We start from the raw sequence: 19,426 nt of genomic DNA, 5'->3' as shown, positions 1-19,426 counted from the left end.
ATCTTCTCATATTTTAATAGTCTCCACACTGACATCCCAGGAGACACCACATTCTAGATGTAAGTCTGACACAGACTTAAGCATTGCAGTCCTTGTTCTTACAAAGTTCTGCTGAGGTACTGTTCCAGAGGGTACTCTCCCAGATATGTTTGTTTACTGAGATAATGTAACGCCCTGTAATCAATTTCAGCTACTCCAAGCCTTAAATATCCAATTACTTGCATTTACTAGTTTGTTATTTAAGGCTATTTGCAGTGCTTGTAAATGTGTCTGACACTGTAATGGTGCATACACACGATCAGATTTTTTCTTCAGATATGGACGATAACGATTTAAAAATCGTTCAGTCGTTCATATCTGAAGGAAAATCGTTCATATCTGACATGCCTGAACGATGGACGATCAACGATGCGCGTTCCCGTTTGTCAGATAACGATATCTGACATCTGATGGGTTTGCAGTCAGACTTGGACGATTCCATTCATTTTAATGCAGTCAAAAATCGTTCAATCGTTCAAATCGTTCAAAACTTTGGTCAAATCGTCCAAATCGTTCAAATCGTTTAATCGTTCAGTCGTTCATCTGACAAATCTGACAAGTCTGACAAATCTGACCGTGTGTACGCTCCATAACACTCGCCTGCTTGCATTTTTTTGCTTTACTGTTGCTTACTACAGATGTTCCCAAACTTCGCCATTACATCCAGGTTTTAAGGATGTCCATGCTTGAGCCCAGATGGTAAATCAAATTGACTGAGGTGCTAATTAAGTCACCTGTCCTCAAGCATGACTAACCTTAAAACCTGGACTGGTGTGACAGAGTTTGGGAACCTGGCTTACTACATTCAATGTGAACAAGCTTGATATATTGTAGTCAATGGAACGACCTGTTTAACACATGTATATATGCTAATTAACAACCACATGTTTAACAACTTTGCATTTGACATTTAGTTTAACTTATGTTTATAAATGCATATTAAATTCCAGTGGATACCTGCCCTAATGCCGTTTAAAATTTGAATTAAATAATATGGTATCACTTTTTTTTTTTTTACCCATGTTCTATTCTCCTTTTACTTTTCAAACTGCATAATACATTTCTTATTTGGGTACTGTAATAACATTCCTTAGAGATATGATTGTGATAACATTGGATTTGCCAAAGCTATCTGGAGCAAGGAGTGAATACAATACTGAAATGTGCTACATATTCTGCACAAGTCAATTGTACAATTTATCGAGTTCCCTTTCAACAGACCTTATGGGGCTGATGCTTGGAATGGCACAAAGTTATAATATTGTGTAATAACTGGGCAGCGGCACACCTAATCCGTGTTCATTAAGTGCCTGTCATTGGGGCCCCAATTGACTTGCTGCATGATTTCCATTCAGGAATACTACCTGGACGTTTTAAACAGCTTTGATATTTTATAAGGTCTTTTAATTGTTAATAGTCATTAATGGAATAAGGGAGGCACTCTGCAAAGCTGTATCTTCACTATGTATTTTATACTTTAACATTTGTAAAGAGTCTCCCATGCCGCTGTGTAGGTAGGTCTGCTCATGCTAATGTTCTGTAGTCTCTCCTGGTACAAACATTTTCTTCACATACCTTTCTTGATCAGACTATTTTCTTGTTCGTTTTACACAAGACTAAGGTAATTATAATATTTGGTTATCATGAATCCCTGTAAAGTATTGTGCATGTCCACGGAAAATGCTAATGATGTAAGCTTACCATATTTGCTGATTACCCACATTAGTTCTTGAGATGTGCTCAAAATATGGTTGCTATGGGGAGGTAGTAGGAATCCCGATGTACGGGATGCTGACTGTCAAAGTACCAGAGCTGGAATCCCGACAGCGTCGGTATCCCGACTGCCGGCATCCCGTAGGTAAGTATCTGGGGTTAGGGGGAGGGTTAGGGTTAGGCACTAAGGGAGGAGGTTTAGGGGGAGGTTAGGTTCAGGCATCGGGGAGGGAGGGGTAAGGGTTAGCGTTGGGGTGCTTACCTGATGGTGTCGGGATTCTGACTGTCAGGATGCCGCTGTTGGTATTCTGATCGGCGGCATCCCGATCGCCGGGATCCCATACCTAACCTGTTGCTATGTTGTGAACATTTCCTTGTTAATTACTTTAGCAGTGCAGCCCATTTGCTATCCTGTGAGCGTATGAAAGCAAATTAATGTTTTTGGAGTTGTACCAGAGTTTTTTATGGACATCACTTATCGTGCCTTGACTTAGAAAATGTTCACATGATCATCATAGTACATTTAAGAACTTTTAGTTCACTTCCACTTCAGCTGGGGCCATTCCGTGTCAAATCAACACACTTTTTGTTAACATTTTACCTCTCCAGCTCAGTTTTTGTTCATATTTGGTGTGTGTGTGTATATAGATAGATGGATATAGATAGAAAAATACAAAATGTTATTTAAATATCTCAAGCAGTTTTCAAACATCTGTCAAAAACACACAACCAGCATATTTTCAAATCGCCGTAGCAGCTCTCCTAATTAAGCTAGAGAGGTGGGAGTGGTGTCATTTTACTGTGTTTTTATGCACTTTCCGAAGATATGATATATACAGGTTTTGTGAGGAAAAACTTTTTTCTAAATTCAAACTGAAATTTTTGATCATGATCTCAAAAAATGTGCCGACAAAGTTTCAAACATTTCTGGAAATAGTCTATACTAATGTTAAATGTTTAAAATTTTAAAGTGGGAGGATAATAGGTTCATAGTTAAAAATAATTTTAAAGCAAGGTAGTTTATTCAAAAAAGCCGGGTGTATTACATGTAGTAATAGGTATAATAGATTTGATGGCTTCATTAGTTTAATAGTTTTTGAAAACTTTACATATATTTAGGAAACTGCATGATATATTTAAATAATATTTTGCATTTTACTTAGACTACATATATACTCTCCATATACCAAATTTGATCAAAATCTGAGCTGGAGAGGTAAAATCCGTGTGTTGATTTGACACGGAATGACCTGCTGTTTAAAGAGGAACTATAAAGTCTAATACCTTTCTATATGTCTTATACCTTGTTTTGTGTCTTAATCTAGTGGTTTCTCAAGTCTGCTTATATATCCCCTTACTTATGTCTCTCACCCCTGACATCACTTTTTCGTGGGTGAGTATGCAACTACTGTATAGTGTTCATTCTAGGGTTGTGCAGGCTAGCATAGGTTCAAATTTGCACAGCAAGTTCGTATTTTTCCCTCCAAAAATTGGGTCTCAGAAAGAGGAAAAACGTAATCTTTCATGGACAAACATCATCTTCCATGGACTTTTGTCAAGGAATGATGATGATTGTCCATGAAAGATGATGATGTTTTGCCTCTTTCTGAGACACGATTTTTGGAGGGAAAAATCAGAAATCTGCGTGCAAATTCGAACCTATCCGAGCCTGCACATCCCTAGTTCATTCTAGACCCCTGCACCTGTCATAACCCGTGCAGTTCCTCTTTCCGGCCTGGGGTGTCGTTCTCTGGTCTGGTGTTTTTAGCTGATGTAAGAAACTGCTGAGATACAGACCAGAGTGTGCTAGAAGCAAAAGCAGAGGGCGACACCCCAGGTAGGAAAGACGAACTGCCCAGGTTTTGACATGTGCAGGGTGCTAAAATGAACACTCAATAGCTATTAAATATGGAACCAAAAATAGAAAAATCCCCAACAGGCCTAGACCATATTTGTAGTAGTGTTCCAATAAGCAAAAGGTGAGGATTTCCAGGCAGTTCCACCTCAGTCTCTATATTAACCAATTAATTTAGTGTTTTATCTAACTGGCTGCTTTGCTTTCTGTGCTCTTTGCTGCAGACATAAGGAAGATTATTTATTATTTGTTGTCATAATCCTTATGTATTTCATTTTCACTGCAGGAGGCTACACCTTAACAAGAAGGCATCTGACAAGCAGCCTTACAGCAAGCTTCCTGGAGTTTCGCTGCTTAAACCACTGAAGGGGGTCGACCCTAATCTCATCAACAATTTAGAAACTTTCTTTGAATTGGATTATCCAAAAGTATGTACACACTACGTTTTCTCAGAATGGGAGAATTGGTTCCCTTTTTTTTTTTTTTTTTTTTTTTTTATTTAACCTTGTTTGCGGAGCTTCAGTTCCTTAATAATGAGTGAATGTGAGGATAGATAACTCTAACAAAAGTTTTATTATTTTATGGTGCATATGATTACCATCAGAGTTATTTTTATACATGTTTTATACAAATATTGTGACTAATGATATTTTCGCGCAACAAATGTACGTGAGGTCATATAGCAAATATAAATAGCTAGTGTGCCCTTTTCAGTCTCTCTTGATTGGCAGTTTGTAAAGTACACCATGATGTGTAAGTCGTTGAGGATGTTTTTTGTGCATTGCAATAACCTAGTGATAACACTTACTACAAAATGTTCTGTTATGGAGGAACTGAAATTTAAATTAGTTTTAGTAAGGTGTGTTATCTCCACAATGAATTAAACCAAATCTCAATGTGAGGGGTATTTATCAAAGCTTAGAGAGACTGAGAAAGTACCAACCAATCAGCTCCTAACTAAATGACAGGAGTTGGTTGGTACCTCATCTCTCTCAATTTTATCTCTCTCCAAGCTTTGATGCATACCCCTACATCTCTTTCTGAATTGTGCTCCTAATACAATGTTACATTTATTTATTAAGTTTCTTATATAGCGCAGCATATTCCGTTGCGCTTTACAATTGGAAACATTTATAGAACAAAACAGGGTAATAACAGACAGACATAGAGGTAAGAGGGCCCTGCTTACAATCTGTAGGGAAATAGGCATTGATACACAAGGATAGGTGCTATATATTGCAATTTGATCCAGCCAGAATGCAGAGTTTCTTGGTTGGCTGCATGATCCAGTCACACAGGAATGTCGGCCAAATGTCAGGAGTATGTGAAAGAAAGAGGTTATGTGTGGACTGTGAGAGGGGATGCAATAAGACATGGAAGCTATGAAGGTTATGTGGTCGGTTCTGGAATCTGATGAGCTTGTCTGAAGAGGTGAGTTTTCAGGGAACGCTTGAAGGATTGAAGACTAGAAGTAAGTCTTATTGTGTGTGGTAAGGCATTCCATAGAGTGGGTGCAGCCCGAAGAAAGTCCTGTAATCGTAAATGGGGAGCAAGTAATGCGTGGGAATATGAGACACAGATCTCGTGCTGAGTGGAGAAGTTGGGTTGGGGTCGGGTTGGGAGATATTTTAAGATGAGTGAAAAGATGTATGTTGGTGTAATTTGGTTAATGGCCTTATGTGTAAGTAACAGTATTTTGTATTGAATACGGTTATATAAATGGAGACTATTGAAGTAAAAGGTTGCTTATGGTTTGTCAGACTTGTAATCTGCCATTTGTTTCAGTGAGGTTGCTGATAAAGATCTCCTTCATTGCTATATTTATTTCCCTTAAGCATACTCTCCCCAGTTTGGTAAGTGAAATTCGCTAGGGTTTCCTTTGCAGCTTATTGTATAAGTCTTCTAAAATAATCACCCTGGATGATTGTTGGTTGCATTTAGTCAGCAGAGTGCAGTAGCATAAGGGGTGAGGAGGAATTATGTCCCAACAGCAGGTCTGATGAATGTGAATTTTCAATGTAAAAACAAAACCCATGAATGGAGATCCCCTTTAAACAAAACACTGCTTGCTGTGCAAACCATTTATGTATTCTTTGGCTAAGTTAAATATGCTAGCCACACCTTAGGTTAACAACACTGCTTCTGTTCCAAGAGACCAGAGTTGAAAACAAACAATAAAAGACTGCCTCCAGCTATTTTTTTTAAGAAAATAGTCAATATATAGCAATGTAAAGGAAAAATTAATAGAACTAAATCCTAAACCAATTTGTGTATTATGAAACATTGGCGTCAATCCAATTAGGTGCGAATTGCGAGTGGCTATTTTCTCTTCGAATTTGCATAGTGAATTCATTTCGCAATCTAAATAGCAACTCGCACTGAACTAGTCAGACTGAAGTCGCATTTTTCCATTCACACCTCCCTGAGGGTGAGATGGAAAGGAAGTTTTTATTTTAAGATTAAAATGTCGGGAAACTACGCTGAACCCCTTGAATTCTCCAATCCAGTTAAAAATGCCTATTTGCGGTACTCGCAGTGGAGGTTTGCGAATTGACTCCCAAATGAGATGTCAGAAGTGCACGAAAAAGTCTATTTGTCTGTCGTATTGAAAAACTAAAGCCCAGTATGTGTCATCTAAAATTGTGATAATGAGTGTGTGTATCCTGTCTTGAGTAAGTTTAATTCCAGAAGAAACACACACTTTGGAAGAAGGTCCATACTGTTCACACAAATGCCACGTAAGAGCTTCCATGCACTCAATATTGATTGTAAACTGAATGCATTAACTCATTTACATCCTGGCATAAGTAAAGTGACTGGGATGACTTTCTCAATGTCTGCTCAATAATGTCCTGTCTCTGGATCAGAGTGTATTGGTGATGCAGTTTTCATGTATATTTTTAAGTGCTTAGATGGGAGTGTTTTTTTTTTTTTATGGAAGTTTTATAACTCCATTGCTGCTACTTTTCACAATTGATGGCTCAACACTGGATACATCTCAGGAGCCGGGTTAACAGTACACCTCAAAATACTGCTGAACCTCTAACCTTTGAGAGTCATTTTTGTTGCTGTCCAGATTTAAATTTTCCCGGACTCCTTTCAAACTTTTTGCTGGCTTCAGGAGTCCTACATTATTTTCTCTTCCCCTGTGCTAGTTCTTGAAGTGTTTTTTTGCCAATAAGCAAGTTTAAAGTTCAATTTTAAAGTTGTGAATTTGAAGAAAATGAGTGGAAAATAGAGGCTATGCATAGGATAAAAAGTCTACATTTTTAAATATACAAGCACTGCAGATGTCACATTATTGGGCATTATTACTTTGTTTTGTGATCAAGAAGATAGTCTTGCGCAATTCCATCAACTACAGTTTTGACATGATTTAAGTATTTAGGCCAGTGCTTCCCAAACTTTTTAGAACAACGGTGCCCCTGAGTATCAGCATTTTTTCCATGGCACCCCATGGCCAAAAGTTTCTTATTGAGAAATTTAGCAAATATGTTCAGTTAAGTAAATTTGAGCTTACCTGTCATTCTTAGGCTTAGTTATGTGGTGGTGGACAGGGTTGTGCTCTGGTTGTCCACATATCTTATGATTGGCGCTTCTAGCACTGGTTTTCCTATCACATTGACCATAACTATTTTTATTTTGGTTCTGGACCACCAACCTGAGGCTCCCTTGCAAGTACCCCGAGGCCCCCAGTTTGGGAACCACTGATTTAGGCTATGTAGCAATAGCCAGATGCAGTAGATTTCACTGACATTTCCTGCAAAAGGATAATTTAGTGCTTTGGTAGCAACCAGCAACTTTTGTATATGACCATCTAGTGTTCACTCTAGCTCCGGTGGTAGGCAGGGCGTCCGGAGCTAGAGAGGGCAACTTTGTGCGCGCGCCCGAAAAGGGGGTGCGGCCATAGAAAGGGTGTGTGTCTATAAGACGCTTCCCCTTATTCGTCATACTTGGAGGCGTGCCCGGCACTTGCGGACACACCGGGCAGCCCCCAAGCGCTGCAGACAGGGAGAATATTCTCCGGCGGTGACCGGGTCACCACACACTTCTCCACCCACGGGACACTGCGTCCCGCGGGTGAAGACGGCACCCGCAGGCTGTGAGGGCTGGGCGCTTTTTGCCCTCCTTCTGGAGGGCAGGGTGCTTTTTGCCCTCCAGAAGGAGGGCAGGGCGCCGCGCCCCGCTAAATCAGCCTAGCGGGAACGCTAACCATCCATGTATTTTAAGTGTAGATGTATTTCTGATTCCACGTGCGTACTCTTTCACACACCTCCTGCCAGACTGTTTTAAATAGCTGGCATCCTCAGCCGTTGCCATGCTCTACTGCTAAGCAGCTAATTATCTCTTGCTAACCCATAATCATTTGCAAAAGACATGGAGGATGCCAATGATGAAGATATTGCCTATTACCACCTTATTAAAAATCGCAATCTATATTTGTAACAGTAAATATTTGTAGGTAGTTTTAGTTCATTCTCTGAATCTCCCCTTATTGTTTAGAAAAACTGGAACTGTCGCCGTAACTGGGCTGTTTACACATTTATTTATTTTGTTTCTTTTTGTAAACTTTCTGATCAGTAAGAAAGTGGCATGACTGTCCTTAAGCAATATTTTTGTTAAAATGTATTTTTCAGTTTAACCTTGTTGAAGTGTAATTTAAACTCAGTTTACTGAATACAAAGGGCTTTATTTAGGAAGGGCTTCTTGGCAGTTTGCAGGTAAAAATGTAAAACTGCACCCGCAGTCAGTATACAGTCCGGCGTGCTTTACACTGACTGGGTGCCGTTTTAAATTTTCACCTGCAACCCATTGAGCTTCGTAAATCCCCAAGGCTGAGGGTAGCACAGAAAGTGATTCTGATTATTTTAGATCTCCATCCCATAATTTCCCTTACATGATGTGTGATATAAGGCTTATTTACCCTTCCCTGGGAATTTTAACGTCTGTGGCTCATAGTGACGATAGGCTTGCATCTGCTTGTGGGGATTTCTTTAATATGAAATGATCCTTTGAAAAAACAAACGATTAATGAACAACACCATAAAAATTGAGCATGGTTTGTTTCTGATCTGTCAAGTGTTTTCTCAAAAACCAATATGCAATGAACATCTATTTTACCTATTTAATTTGGATGTATATTCTAAGATATGAACGTGATCAATGCTAATATGTATTCTATAATCTGTGCAGTAATGACCCTACACCACAGGTTGGTAAACTGTGTCCTCTTTCACAAAAGTAGTGTATATGTGAATATTAGAAATAAGTAATCAACGTCTAAGCAAGCTTGTCCATGTGTTATTTTAACAAGAATGGGGAAGTTTTTCTATGCACCAGTTGATCTCTTGTGACACAAGACTGTGATACCTGTTTATCCAGCTTTTTGAGTTAACCAGTTTAACGAGAGCTTTAAATACAAGTTCAGGAAGTTGTTACTGTTAAGGGTTCAGAAACTAATCGAAATAAGGATGAGCTCACCAATTTAGCAGTTTAGGCCTTAAAACATACTAGAGCTGGATTAAGGAGTTACCTTGACATCACCTATAATTTTCACACCTCATTGTCATATACGGTATTAATAGACTACATGAAGGGTGGATAATATGAAGATTATATGATGGTACATTCACATTTATAGCATTGATGTTTTGCTGCTGGTCCTAAAAGATCTCTATATGCACTAGAGCAGGGATGGCAAAGAGACAAAAAATATCTGTGGTCAAGTTAAAGAGACGAAGGTGTGCACGCAAAAAATTAAGCGTGGCTTAGCTGTCACAAGGCCACGCCCCATTTTTGTGCGTACGCCTTTGGTATGGCATTCGCAGGAGCATGACCTTCTCACACCCCTGTTTTTTGTCACACTGGGGGCAAGCCCAGCACATTGAAAATACACAATTTACATAAACTTCGCAATATATTTTTTTCACTGTTGAAGTGAAAGAAAAATCCAGAGCAATATAGAAAATTTTGAAATAGCCATGTTCACATAACATACACAGAAACAAGCCAGATCCACATAAAATACATTTATAATACACATCCACATAAAATACATATTGAAATCCAGAACCACATAAAATACATTGAGCCTGTGCCCATTATGCTGTGCCCCCTGTAGTTGTGCCCATTATGTTGTGCCCATTAAGCAATGCCCCCTGCAGTTGTGCCCATTAAGCAATGCCCCCTGCAGTTGTGGCCCTTTAAGCAATGCCCCCTGTAGTTGTGGCCCTTCTGCAATGCCCCCAGTAGTTGTGGCCCTTCTGCAATGCCCCCTGTAGCTGTGCCCATTAAGCAATAGCCCCATTAATTGTCCCCCTTCGGCAATGCTCCCTGTAGTAGTGTCCACTAAGGTAGTGCCCCCAGTACTAGCTCCCCCTCCCTGCCCACAACCCTATGAAGAAACTTACCTGTCTTCGTGCTGGCACCGCTCCACGCCGTCGGGGCTCCCGTGTCCCACCGTTACTGCTGCTGTTGCTTCCGCTGACTGCTGGATCCAGCAGGCGTGCGGGCTCCTCACATCGCAGGTGACATCACCCGCGCACTGCATTACTGGGATCGGTGGCCTCTGAAGCGATCAGAGGCTTCTTTAGTCTCTGATCGTTAGAGAGACCAGCGTTGTCAGTACTAGTGGGGGTCTGCCGAGCTGGGAGCCGCATCGGAAACTCCAGAGCCAAATGTGGCTCGAGAGTAGCGAGTTGGCCACACCTGCACTAGAGCGCTTTGTTCAAAAGTTCGAGGACCAGGTTCACTTTGACAGTACACTTTGATCTCTTTTGCATGTTTAACCTTGGTCTTGACAAATTTTTCTAAAACCTAGGAGCCAGGATGAAAGTGTAGGAGCCAGACTCCCCCCTTCCCCTGGGGCTCCATTACTGAGCACCTATGCCCCTGACAACCAACCCTCATAGCCACACCACTAACTGGGTACCCTAAGTAAACCACCCTCCCACAGCCACTCTACTGAGCAGCTAACCCACCTTTCCAGGCAACCAACCCCCCAGAAAGACCACCACTCCGCAGCCAAAAAACCGCGGGCAAGCAAAGCCGCCGCCGGCAGTGGCCGAACCAGAGAGTGGTGGACCCAGATGCAAGAATATGCTTTGGGCACCCCTCTGCAGCGCCCCCAGTAGTGGTTCCCCCCCCACCCTCTGCGGTGCCTCCAGTAGTGGTTCTCCCCCCCCCCCCCTCTGCAGTGCCTCCAGTAGTGGTTCCCCCCTCCCCCTCTGCAGTGCCTCCAGTAGTGGTTCCCCCCCTCCCCCTCTGCAGTGCCTCCAGTAGTGGTTCCCCCCTCCCCCTCTGCAGTGCCTCCAGTAGTGGTTCCCCCCTCCCCCTCTGCAGTGCCTCCAGTAGTGGTTCCCCCCTCCCCCTCTGCAGTGCCTCCAGTAGTGGTTCCCCCCTCCCCCTCTGCAGTGCCTCCAGTAGTGGTTCCCCCCTCCCCCTCTGCAGTGCCTCCAGTAGTGGTTCCCCCCTCCCCCTCTGCAGTGCCTCCAGTAGTGGTTCCCCCCTCCCCCTCTGCAGTGCCTCCAGTAGTGGTTCCCCCCTCCCCCTCTGCAGTGCCTCCAGTAGTGGTTCCCCCCTCCCCCTCTGCAGTGCCTCCAGTAGTGGTTCCCCCCTCCCCCTCTGCAGTGCCTCCAGTAGTGGTTCCCCCCTCCCCCTCTGCAGTGCCTCCAGTAGTGGTTCCCCCCTCCCCCTCTGCAGTGCCTCCAGTAGTGGTTCCCCCCTCCCCCTCTGCAGTGCCTCCAGTAGTGGTTCCCCCCTCCCCCTCTGCAGTGCCTCCAGTAGTGGTTCCCCCCTCCCCCTCTGCAGTGCCTCCAGTAGTGGTTCCCCCCTCCCCCTCTGCAGTGCCTCCAGTAGTGGTTCCCCCCTCCCCCTCTGCAGTGCCTCCAGTAGTGGTTCCCCCCTCCCCCTCTGCAGTGCCTCCAGTAGTGGTTCCCCCCTCCCCCTCTGCAGTGCCTCCAGTAGTGGTTCCCCCCTCCCCCTCTGCAGTGCCTCCAGTAGTAGTCTCCACTATGCATTTCCACTAGTAGCGGCCTCACCCTGTACAGTGCCCCCAGTAGCGGCCACCCCCACCTATGCAGTGCCCTCACAGTTTCCCTAGTAATGGCCACCCTCCCTATGCAGTGCCCCTTTAAAAAAAATAAGAAAAACGCAACTTACCTGATCCACTCTCCTGCCGACGACAGCCGCTGTCCGCTCCTCCTTTCCCACTCTGCGCTATGGGAGAGACGTTATAACGTCTCTTCCCATCACCTGCTGGGGAGGGGGAGCCGGAAGGTGGAGCGTGAGCTCCAAGCTGGCTCACTCCGTGAACGACGCAGCAGCCAGTGAGTCTGTCTGACTCTCATCGGCTGCTATAACAAACATACAGCAACCGCTGGCGGCTGTGTGTTTGTTACTCTGCAGTGTGGACCGTGCTCGAGGTCTGCACTACATGGCCCGGGGGTTGGTGAAAATCTGGTCGCCAGGCAGCCAAATCTGGTCGCCATGGCGACCTGGCCCCCGGGTTTTGTCGAGCCCTGATTTAACCTATTATAAGGAGCTACCATAGATTAATTTTAAATTCCCTGTGATTCTTTAGAAAGCATCACAGGGACGCATGTCATGACTTCATTTGTGTACATATAACATACTGGCTTATTCTGTAAGGTATAACAGAATGTAAAAGAGAATCCCGCACCAGGCTATCTGTAATATATTCCTTAGTAGAATAGGGGCAATCTATCTGCTATCCATATGGAATTAAATGTGTAATTAAACCATAGGTGCTTGTTATCTCTAGGTGCTACCCATTGATTCAAAACTAGCTATATATCATATCAAGAAGGAAAAAAAAGGAATCAATTTAAACTCCAGGTGCACTCAAAACCCCTGTTTTTAAAAATTATAAATTTTATTAGATATGCTTTCAAAAATTATTAATTTATGATGCTCTGGCTGATAAGTATACCAAAAAAGAGGCTATGTATTGCCTCTTACAATTGTCAATCTTAATGAAATGCTAGCTATTGCTCACAACTACACATATTTTAGGGAATATTATGTAATGGAGTACTAATGTGTAGTTGTGAGCAATAGCTAGCATTTCATTAAGATTGACAATTGTATGAGGCAATACATAGCCTCTTTTTTGGTATACTTATCAGCCAGAGCATCATAAATTAATAATTTTTTAAAGCATATCTAATAAAATTTATAATTTTTAAAAACAGGGGTTTTGAGTGCACCTGGAGTTTAAATTGATTCCTTTTTCTTCTTTCTTGATATGATTATTCTGTAAGGTGGCTGATCTAGTTGTTGGGCACAGCTGTCAAGTCAGCCAGATCTGTCATAATTGGCTATATACGCTACCTAAATATACTTTATGTAACCGACTGGCTTTCTGCTGTTTCCAGTACAGGTATTACCTAAAGCTGAACATGTCCAAAAAGTTTACTTTGATATTGAAGCCGTTTCTTCACCTATAGTCAGCACTTATTGAAATATTACTGTCTACAACACAACAGTTTTTAAGGGCTCTATTTACTACAATCTGCATTGGGGATGTAGTGTGATATTACCGACTGAATTTGCTTTGTGAATTCAGGCAATATCACAGGTATTTACTAAAAATCCCTTGCTCTGTCCCTGCGAATCATCTCCGCCACCTTGTCACTGTTTTTTTTAGAAAAAAACGTGATAAATACCCCCTCATGCGCAGACCGGCCACTGCTGCTACCCCTCCCCGGCACTAAGCTCCGCCCCTCCGCAAATCGCGGACTCCCGCGACCCCTTCCTCCCTTAATTGCACTTACCAGCATGATCCGGTGATGTCCTCCATGGCTCCGGTCAGCTGACATCCCATACTGCACTGGGACCCGGTCACCTGATGACTGGGCCGCAGTGCACTATGGGAGACCAGCTGACCGGAGGGAGGCCATCACAAGAGCCCTGGACTCGGGTAAGTAAATTTTTTTTTTTGCAATGTATCAGCGTGTGGTCTACACCCCATTGTTTCCAGTACCACTAAATACTGCCCACATATATTGCAGAATCCAGTTTCGATTACTCGTCCATACTCTATCAACAGCACATCTCCTTCATACATCTCATACCTCATCTCCGCATACTATCCCTCCTGCTTTCTGAGATCTGCCTCTATCGCCCCCTATCACTCCCGGGTTGCGTATGAGACCCCAGCGGTCGGGATGTCGCTGGTCAGAATACAGACAGCGGCATCCCGACAGTCAGAATCTTGACACCCATAAGGAACTAAGGTATGACTAACCCCCCACCTAGTGCCTAAACCTGACCTTCCCTAATGCATAATCCCGCACCCTAACCCTCCCCCTAACGCCCGATACTTACCTTTCGTGGTGCCAGCGTTTGGGATTCTGGTGCCGGGCTCCCACCTGTCTGCATCATGCACGGTGGGATGCTGACTACATCCCCTCACTCCCACATACAAGAATTCTCCAGTGTTGCTACCCAGCAGTGCAGATCCTTACCATCTCTAAGCGCAAGGCTGCAATTGTTTAAACACTCTCTCTATACTTGACACCCTCTATACTGTCACATTATTCACATTCTCTTCTTGTTGCATTCTGCTCTTTATCCCACAGGATTGTAATCTCTCATCAAAAGGACCCTCCTTATCCTTTTTCATATTTTTTATTTTTTTTAACTTGTATTTCTGTTATGCATGCTCTTGTTTTACCTACTGTCTGAGCAATCCTAATGCGCCCTAAAAAACTGACTACAATAATGCATATACAGCGTGTAACATGAGTATTGAACACATCAATATTTTTCTCAGTAAATATATTTGTAATGGGGCTATTGTAATGAAATTTTCTCCAAACGTTGATGTGTTCAATTCTTATTTTACCTGCTGTATGACTGAGCTCCAATGGTGGAATTCAATAATTTTTCATGCCTGATCCCCCATCTAAAGTGACAGGAGATCATGGGGGAATATTCAACTGTTTTGTGTGTCCACATGCCACGTAAAGCGGATAAATCCATCTTAAGTTAGCTCACACAAATAACAGATTGGGCACCCAAAACCAGGACATTTCACCTATTTCGGCTCGCCACCTCAGGTGGGTTCGAGCAGAATTCATGCCATCATGCCCATTGGCAGGGACAGTTAAATAACTGCTGTCAGGTGCCCAATTCTGCTACAGAGGTGAAAACCATTTAATACCCCCATATTTTTATTCCGATGACCTCCTACAGTCATATGCAGCCCGTGTTAAGAAGTGCTGATGTATAACATTTTGTCATTAAATTCCACTGTTGTCTCATGGTTGACATTTGGTAGAAGATGCCTGGTTGCTATTTATTAGTAGAGATGTCATGGTACAAGTTCCATTTTACGTACAGTGATATGTAATAGTTTATAACTGATCATTATGGTAGTTAATTGTAGATCATTGACTCAAGTTTCAAAACTTATCTTGTTAGGTTATTATAGATCATTTACTCTTTACTTGCATAGCTCTCTGTGCTGTTGGAGTGGAAGACTGTTTAGGAGAATTACAATAAATTTGAGGATCAATCAGATTATAAAACATAGAGGTCGATCCTATTAGGTGCGAGGGAGGCGACTTGACGTTGCAACGTCGTGAAAATAACGACAGGCCGATGGCACTGCAACTTAAACCACACCCCCCTCCCCCGGTGGCCTAGTTTCCCCCTTAACTCGGCGGATTTTTTTGTATGCAACCTTATGGGGCTGCAATCAAAAATCAGCAAGTCCAAAAATCAGCAAGGTACTGTAAGTGCGGCATATAGTTGCACTTGCTCACTCCACGAGCTGACTTGTGGAGGTGTTGTCTTAAGGAGCATACAGTAACAAGCCTCTCCTAACACTCCCCAATGCGTATAATCTGACCTGACTAGTTTAAAAAGTGTGATTTTATATAATTGTATAATGTGTGTGTGTGTAATAAATAAATATATATATATATATATATATATATATGCACTGTTTTCCAAGAAGATTACACTAAAGTAATCAGAAATACACTCTATACATTGTTAATGTGCTAAATTACTATACTAGCTGGTTTTAAAGGAATATCTATATAGGTGAATAGAGGTCCATTTCTAGCAACCATCACTCCAGTGTTCTAATGATACATTTTGTTTGCTAAGCGCGTTAGAAGACTAATGGATGATTAGAAAACTCCTGAAAACCCTTGTGCAATTATGGTAGCACAGCTGCTCGTTAAAGAAGCTATAAAACTGGCTGCCTTCCTTTCAGCTAGTTGAGTATCTGGAGCATCACACTTTTTGGTTCGATTATAATCTCCAAATGGCCAGAAAAAGAGAACATTCATGTGAAACTCGACAGTCTATTCTTGTTCTTAGAAATGATGGCTATTCCATGTGAGAAATTTCCAAGAAACTGAACATTTCCTACAATGGTGTGTACTACTCCCTTCAGAGAACAGCAAAAACAGCCTCTAACCAAAGTAGAAAGAGATGTGGGAGGCCCCGGTGCACAACTGTGCAAGAAGAAGTACATTAGAGTCTCTAGTTTGAGAAATAGACATCTCACAAGTCCTCAACTGGCAGCTTCATTAAATGGTACCCGCAAAATGCCAGTGTCAACATCTACAGTGAAGAGGCAACTCCGGGATGCTGGCCTTCTAGGCAGAGTGGCAAAGAAAAAGCCCTATCTGAGACTGGCCAATAAAAGGAAAAGATTTAAAGATTAATATGGGCAAAAGAACACAGACAATTGGACAGAGGAAGATTGGAAAAAGTGTTATGGACAGACGAATCGAAGTTTGAGGTGTTTGGATCTTACAGAAGAACATTTGTGAGACGCAGAACAAGTGAAAAGATGCTGGAAGAGTGCCTGACTACATCTGTCAAGCATGGTGGAGGTAATGTGATAGTCTGGGGCTGCTCTTGTCCTGGTAGAGTGGGAGATTTGTACAAGGTAAAAGGGATTTTGAATAAGGAAGGCTATCACTCCATTTTGCAACGCCATGCCATACCCTGTGGACAGCGCTTGATTGGAGCCAATTTCCTCCTCCAACAGGACAATGACCCAAATTATGCAAGAACTATTTAGGGAAGAAGCAGGCAGCTGGTATTCTGTCTGTAATGGAGTGGCCAGCACAATCACCAGATCTCAACCCCATTGAGCTGTTGTGGGAGCAGCTTGACCGTATGGTACGCAAGAAGTGCCCATCAAGCCAATCCAACTTGTGGGAGGTGCTTCAGGAAGCGTGGGGGGAAATTTCTTCAGATTACCTCAACAAATTGACAGCTAGAATGCCAAAGGTCTGCAATGCTGTAATTGCTGCAAAAGGAGCATTCTTTGATGAAAGCAAAGTTTGAAGGACAAAATTATTATTTCAAATAAAAATCATTATTTCTAACCTTGCCAATGTCTTGACTATATGTTCTATTCATTTTGCGCCTCATTTGATAAATAAGTCAGTTTTCATGTAAAATACGAAATTGTCTGGATGACCCCAAACTTTTGTATGTATAGATAGATACGAAAAAGTGGTATAAGGCGCTGGGGTTCACTAATCACTTAATGTTTATCTAGCCAAAATAAGGCTACTCCTCAGTCCCAGACAGTCCTGTATATCCAAAATGTAAGGCACTTCCCCTAGTTCAAGGGGGGCAGCTATTGTCCAAACAACCATAGTCCCGACAGTTCAAATAGGTCTCTAAAAAAGATGAAACAGTGCCTCCTAATGCAATAACGACAATAAGAATTTTTCCACCACCAATCAATCACCCTTGAGGTGCGAGGTGTACCTATTACAGTGGTAAAAACCACGATCTTGATCGCAATTGGAAGTCTCTTCCCAAAAAGAAGGCTCTCCTTCAATAATATTCACATGGGATATGATCATCCACAGTCGTATGCAGATGTTTCCATACCATCAGATTATATGGCCCAAATGAGGAAAATAAGCATCATAGAGTGATATAATTTTAAAACAACATTTATTACACACAAAACCAAGTAAAATGCCTGTACATTCAAAAATAAAGTAATTTCAGCTTATCTGGAGGGGAACTTTTCCCAGAACCCACGGAGTTTCCAATATCTCCAGGATAGAGTTATGCTGGCCGTACACTTGCACGACCAGCAGACGATACGATTCACCCCGGAGCTACCTGCAGTCCCGGCGGTACGATTTGGTGTTTTTCTTTACACACGATCTGTCCTATGATCGATCGTGTGCCTCACGCACTCATCTGGAAAATGTCATTGAAATTACCTGAATGGACGCACAATGCATCGCATGCACTAAATTTATCGTACAATCTGCACACGATACGATGAACAATATGGGATGCACATCTGCTCATATGATCCGATTTAGGAGCTGCGGGAGCGCTCATTGGATTGTATCCTACTAAAAAAATACACTATTTTCACAAGATCCATCAATACAACTCATTGAGAATCGTCCAATCGGCCCGACATCGTGCTGGTGTATTACCAGCATAACACACCTCAATGTGTTTCATCCTTGTGCTGTTTGCTGGACTTCATCAGGAGGAGATAGATAATATTATATCTCCAGAACAGGTTCGCACTCACAGCTCCATCCTAGGCAACATTTGGGGTGCTCCCCCCCTTGGAACCAGGTTGGTCCAAGATAACAGTCAAATGTAGATAAAGGGGCACTCACCAGAGTAAAAGGCAACAGTAGATTTTAATGCTTGTATTTCAATAAACAATTTGTCAGTGTTTCTGTCAAACATGACCCTTTTTTCAAGTCCTTCAGCAATAGCTAAATCAGCATATATCCAAGGAACAGCATCATAAATCTCCTTACCTGAGTGCCCTTAAATAGCGAGCAAGCCCCACATGTCACAAACCAGCGTGTACCTAGACCGGAAGTAGGGTGCGCTCCACCACTTGGAACGCATCTTGGCAAAAACCGGAAGTGCGCGTGTGTTTAGTCACGTGCAGATCACCGGGCAAGCCCAGTAGTCATGGCAACAGTTAGCACAATACACAGCGCTTAGCCTCGGGAGAACCTTATCAGCGTCTCCAAGGTGACCAATCACGCAGTGTGTAGCCCGCTTCAGTCAGTAGGAAGCCTCCCACTGTGATCAAAAAGCGGGCATCGTATAAAGTTTTAGCACCCTAATTGTAGCAGCCAATATGACTAAACTAAGCGCTAGTGTAACATTAGTGACCACACACTATCAAGCGGGACCCAGGTACCCAAAATATCTAAAGTTAAAACAGTACTATATTGCCCATTACATTTATATGAAATGTAAAAAAGGTCATGTTTGACCGAAATGTTGACAAATTGTTTTTGGAATACAAGCTTTAAAATCTACTGTTGTCTAGTAATTACTCTGGTGAGTGACCCCTTTATCTACATTTGACACACAAGAAATTATGTTGTACAAATAAAAAAACAAAAAAAAGCAAAAACATATTTTGATTTAACACTTTTTTTTTTTTTTTTTTGTTTACAACATAATTCCATGATAGTTTTGATGTTTTTATTATTAATCTACTATTTTGAAAATGTAAATAAACAAAAAGCATTGAATGAGAAAGTGTGTCCAAACTTTTGACTGGTACTGTATTTATTATAAAAAAATAAGACCCTTGTGCCATATGAATTGAAATTGAACCAATAAGAATGCTGGGTTGCGTGCAATTTGAAACCACTAACCTGCCGGTGTGAACAAAAATCTTTTTTTTTCTTTTTTTGTCGGGATTTGGTTGTAGATCTCTATAAACCCTAAATTTATACAAACCTTTGACCAAAACACAATACATTTCTGTAAAGATGGATACCACTTGCTACAGATATACTCGTGCTAATGACC

The 19,426-nt window shown here is 42.1% G+C and overlaps 1 protein-coding gene across 1 annotated transcript in view; it reads left to right on the top strand.

The window, feature by feature from the left end:
* UGCG (UDP-glucose ceramide glucosyltransferase) overlaps positions 1-19,426 on the top strand; it is a 63,579-nt gene that overhangs the window by 15,485 nt on the left and 28,668 nt on the right. The window contains exon 2 of the mRNA XM_088460080.1: positions 3,894-4,035. Coding sequence (XP_088316206.1) covers positions 3,894-4,035 — 142 coding nt within the window. The remainder of the gene's footprint in view (positions 1-3,893; positions 4,036-19,426) is intronic.

This window comes from Taudactylus pleione, unplaced genomic scaffold (genome assembly GCF_031769625.1).
Source record: "Taudactylus pleione unplaced genomic scaffold, aTauple2 ptg000967l, whole genome shotgun sequence".
In the NCBI taxonomy this organism is placed as follows: domain Eukaryota; kingdom Metazoa; phylum Chordata; class Amphibia; order Anura; family Myobatrachidae; genus Taudactylus; species Taudactylus pleione.
This window is presented reverse-complemented; position numbering and strand designations above follow the sequence as displayed.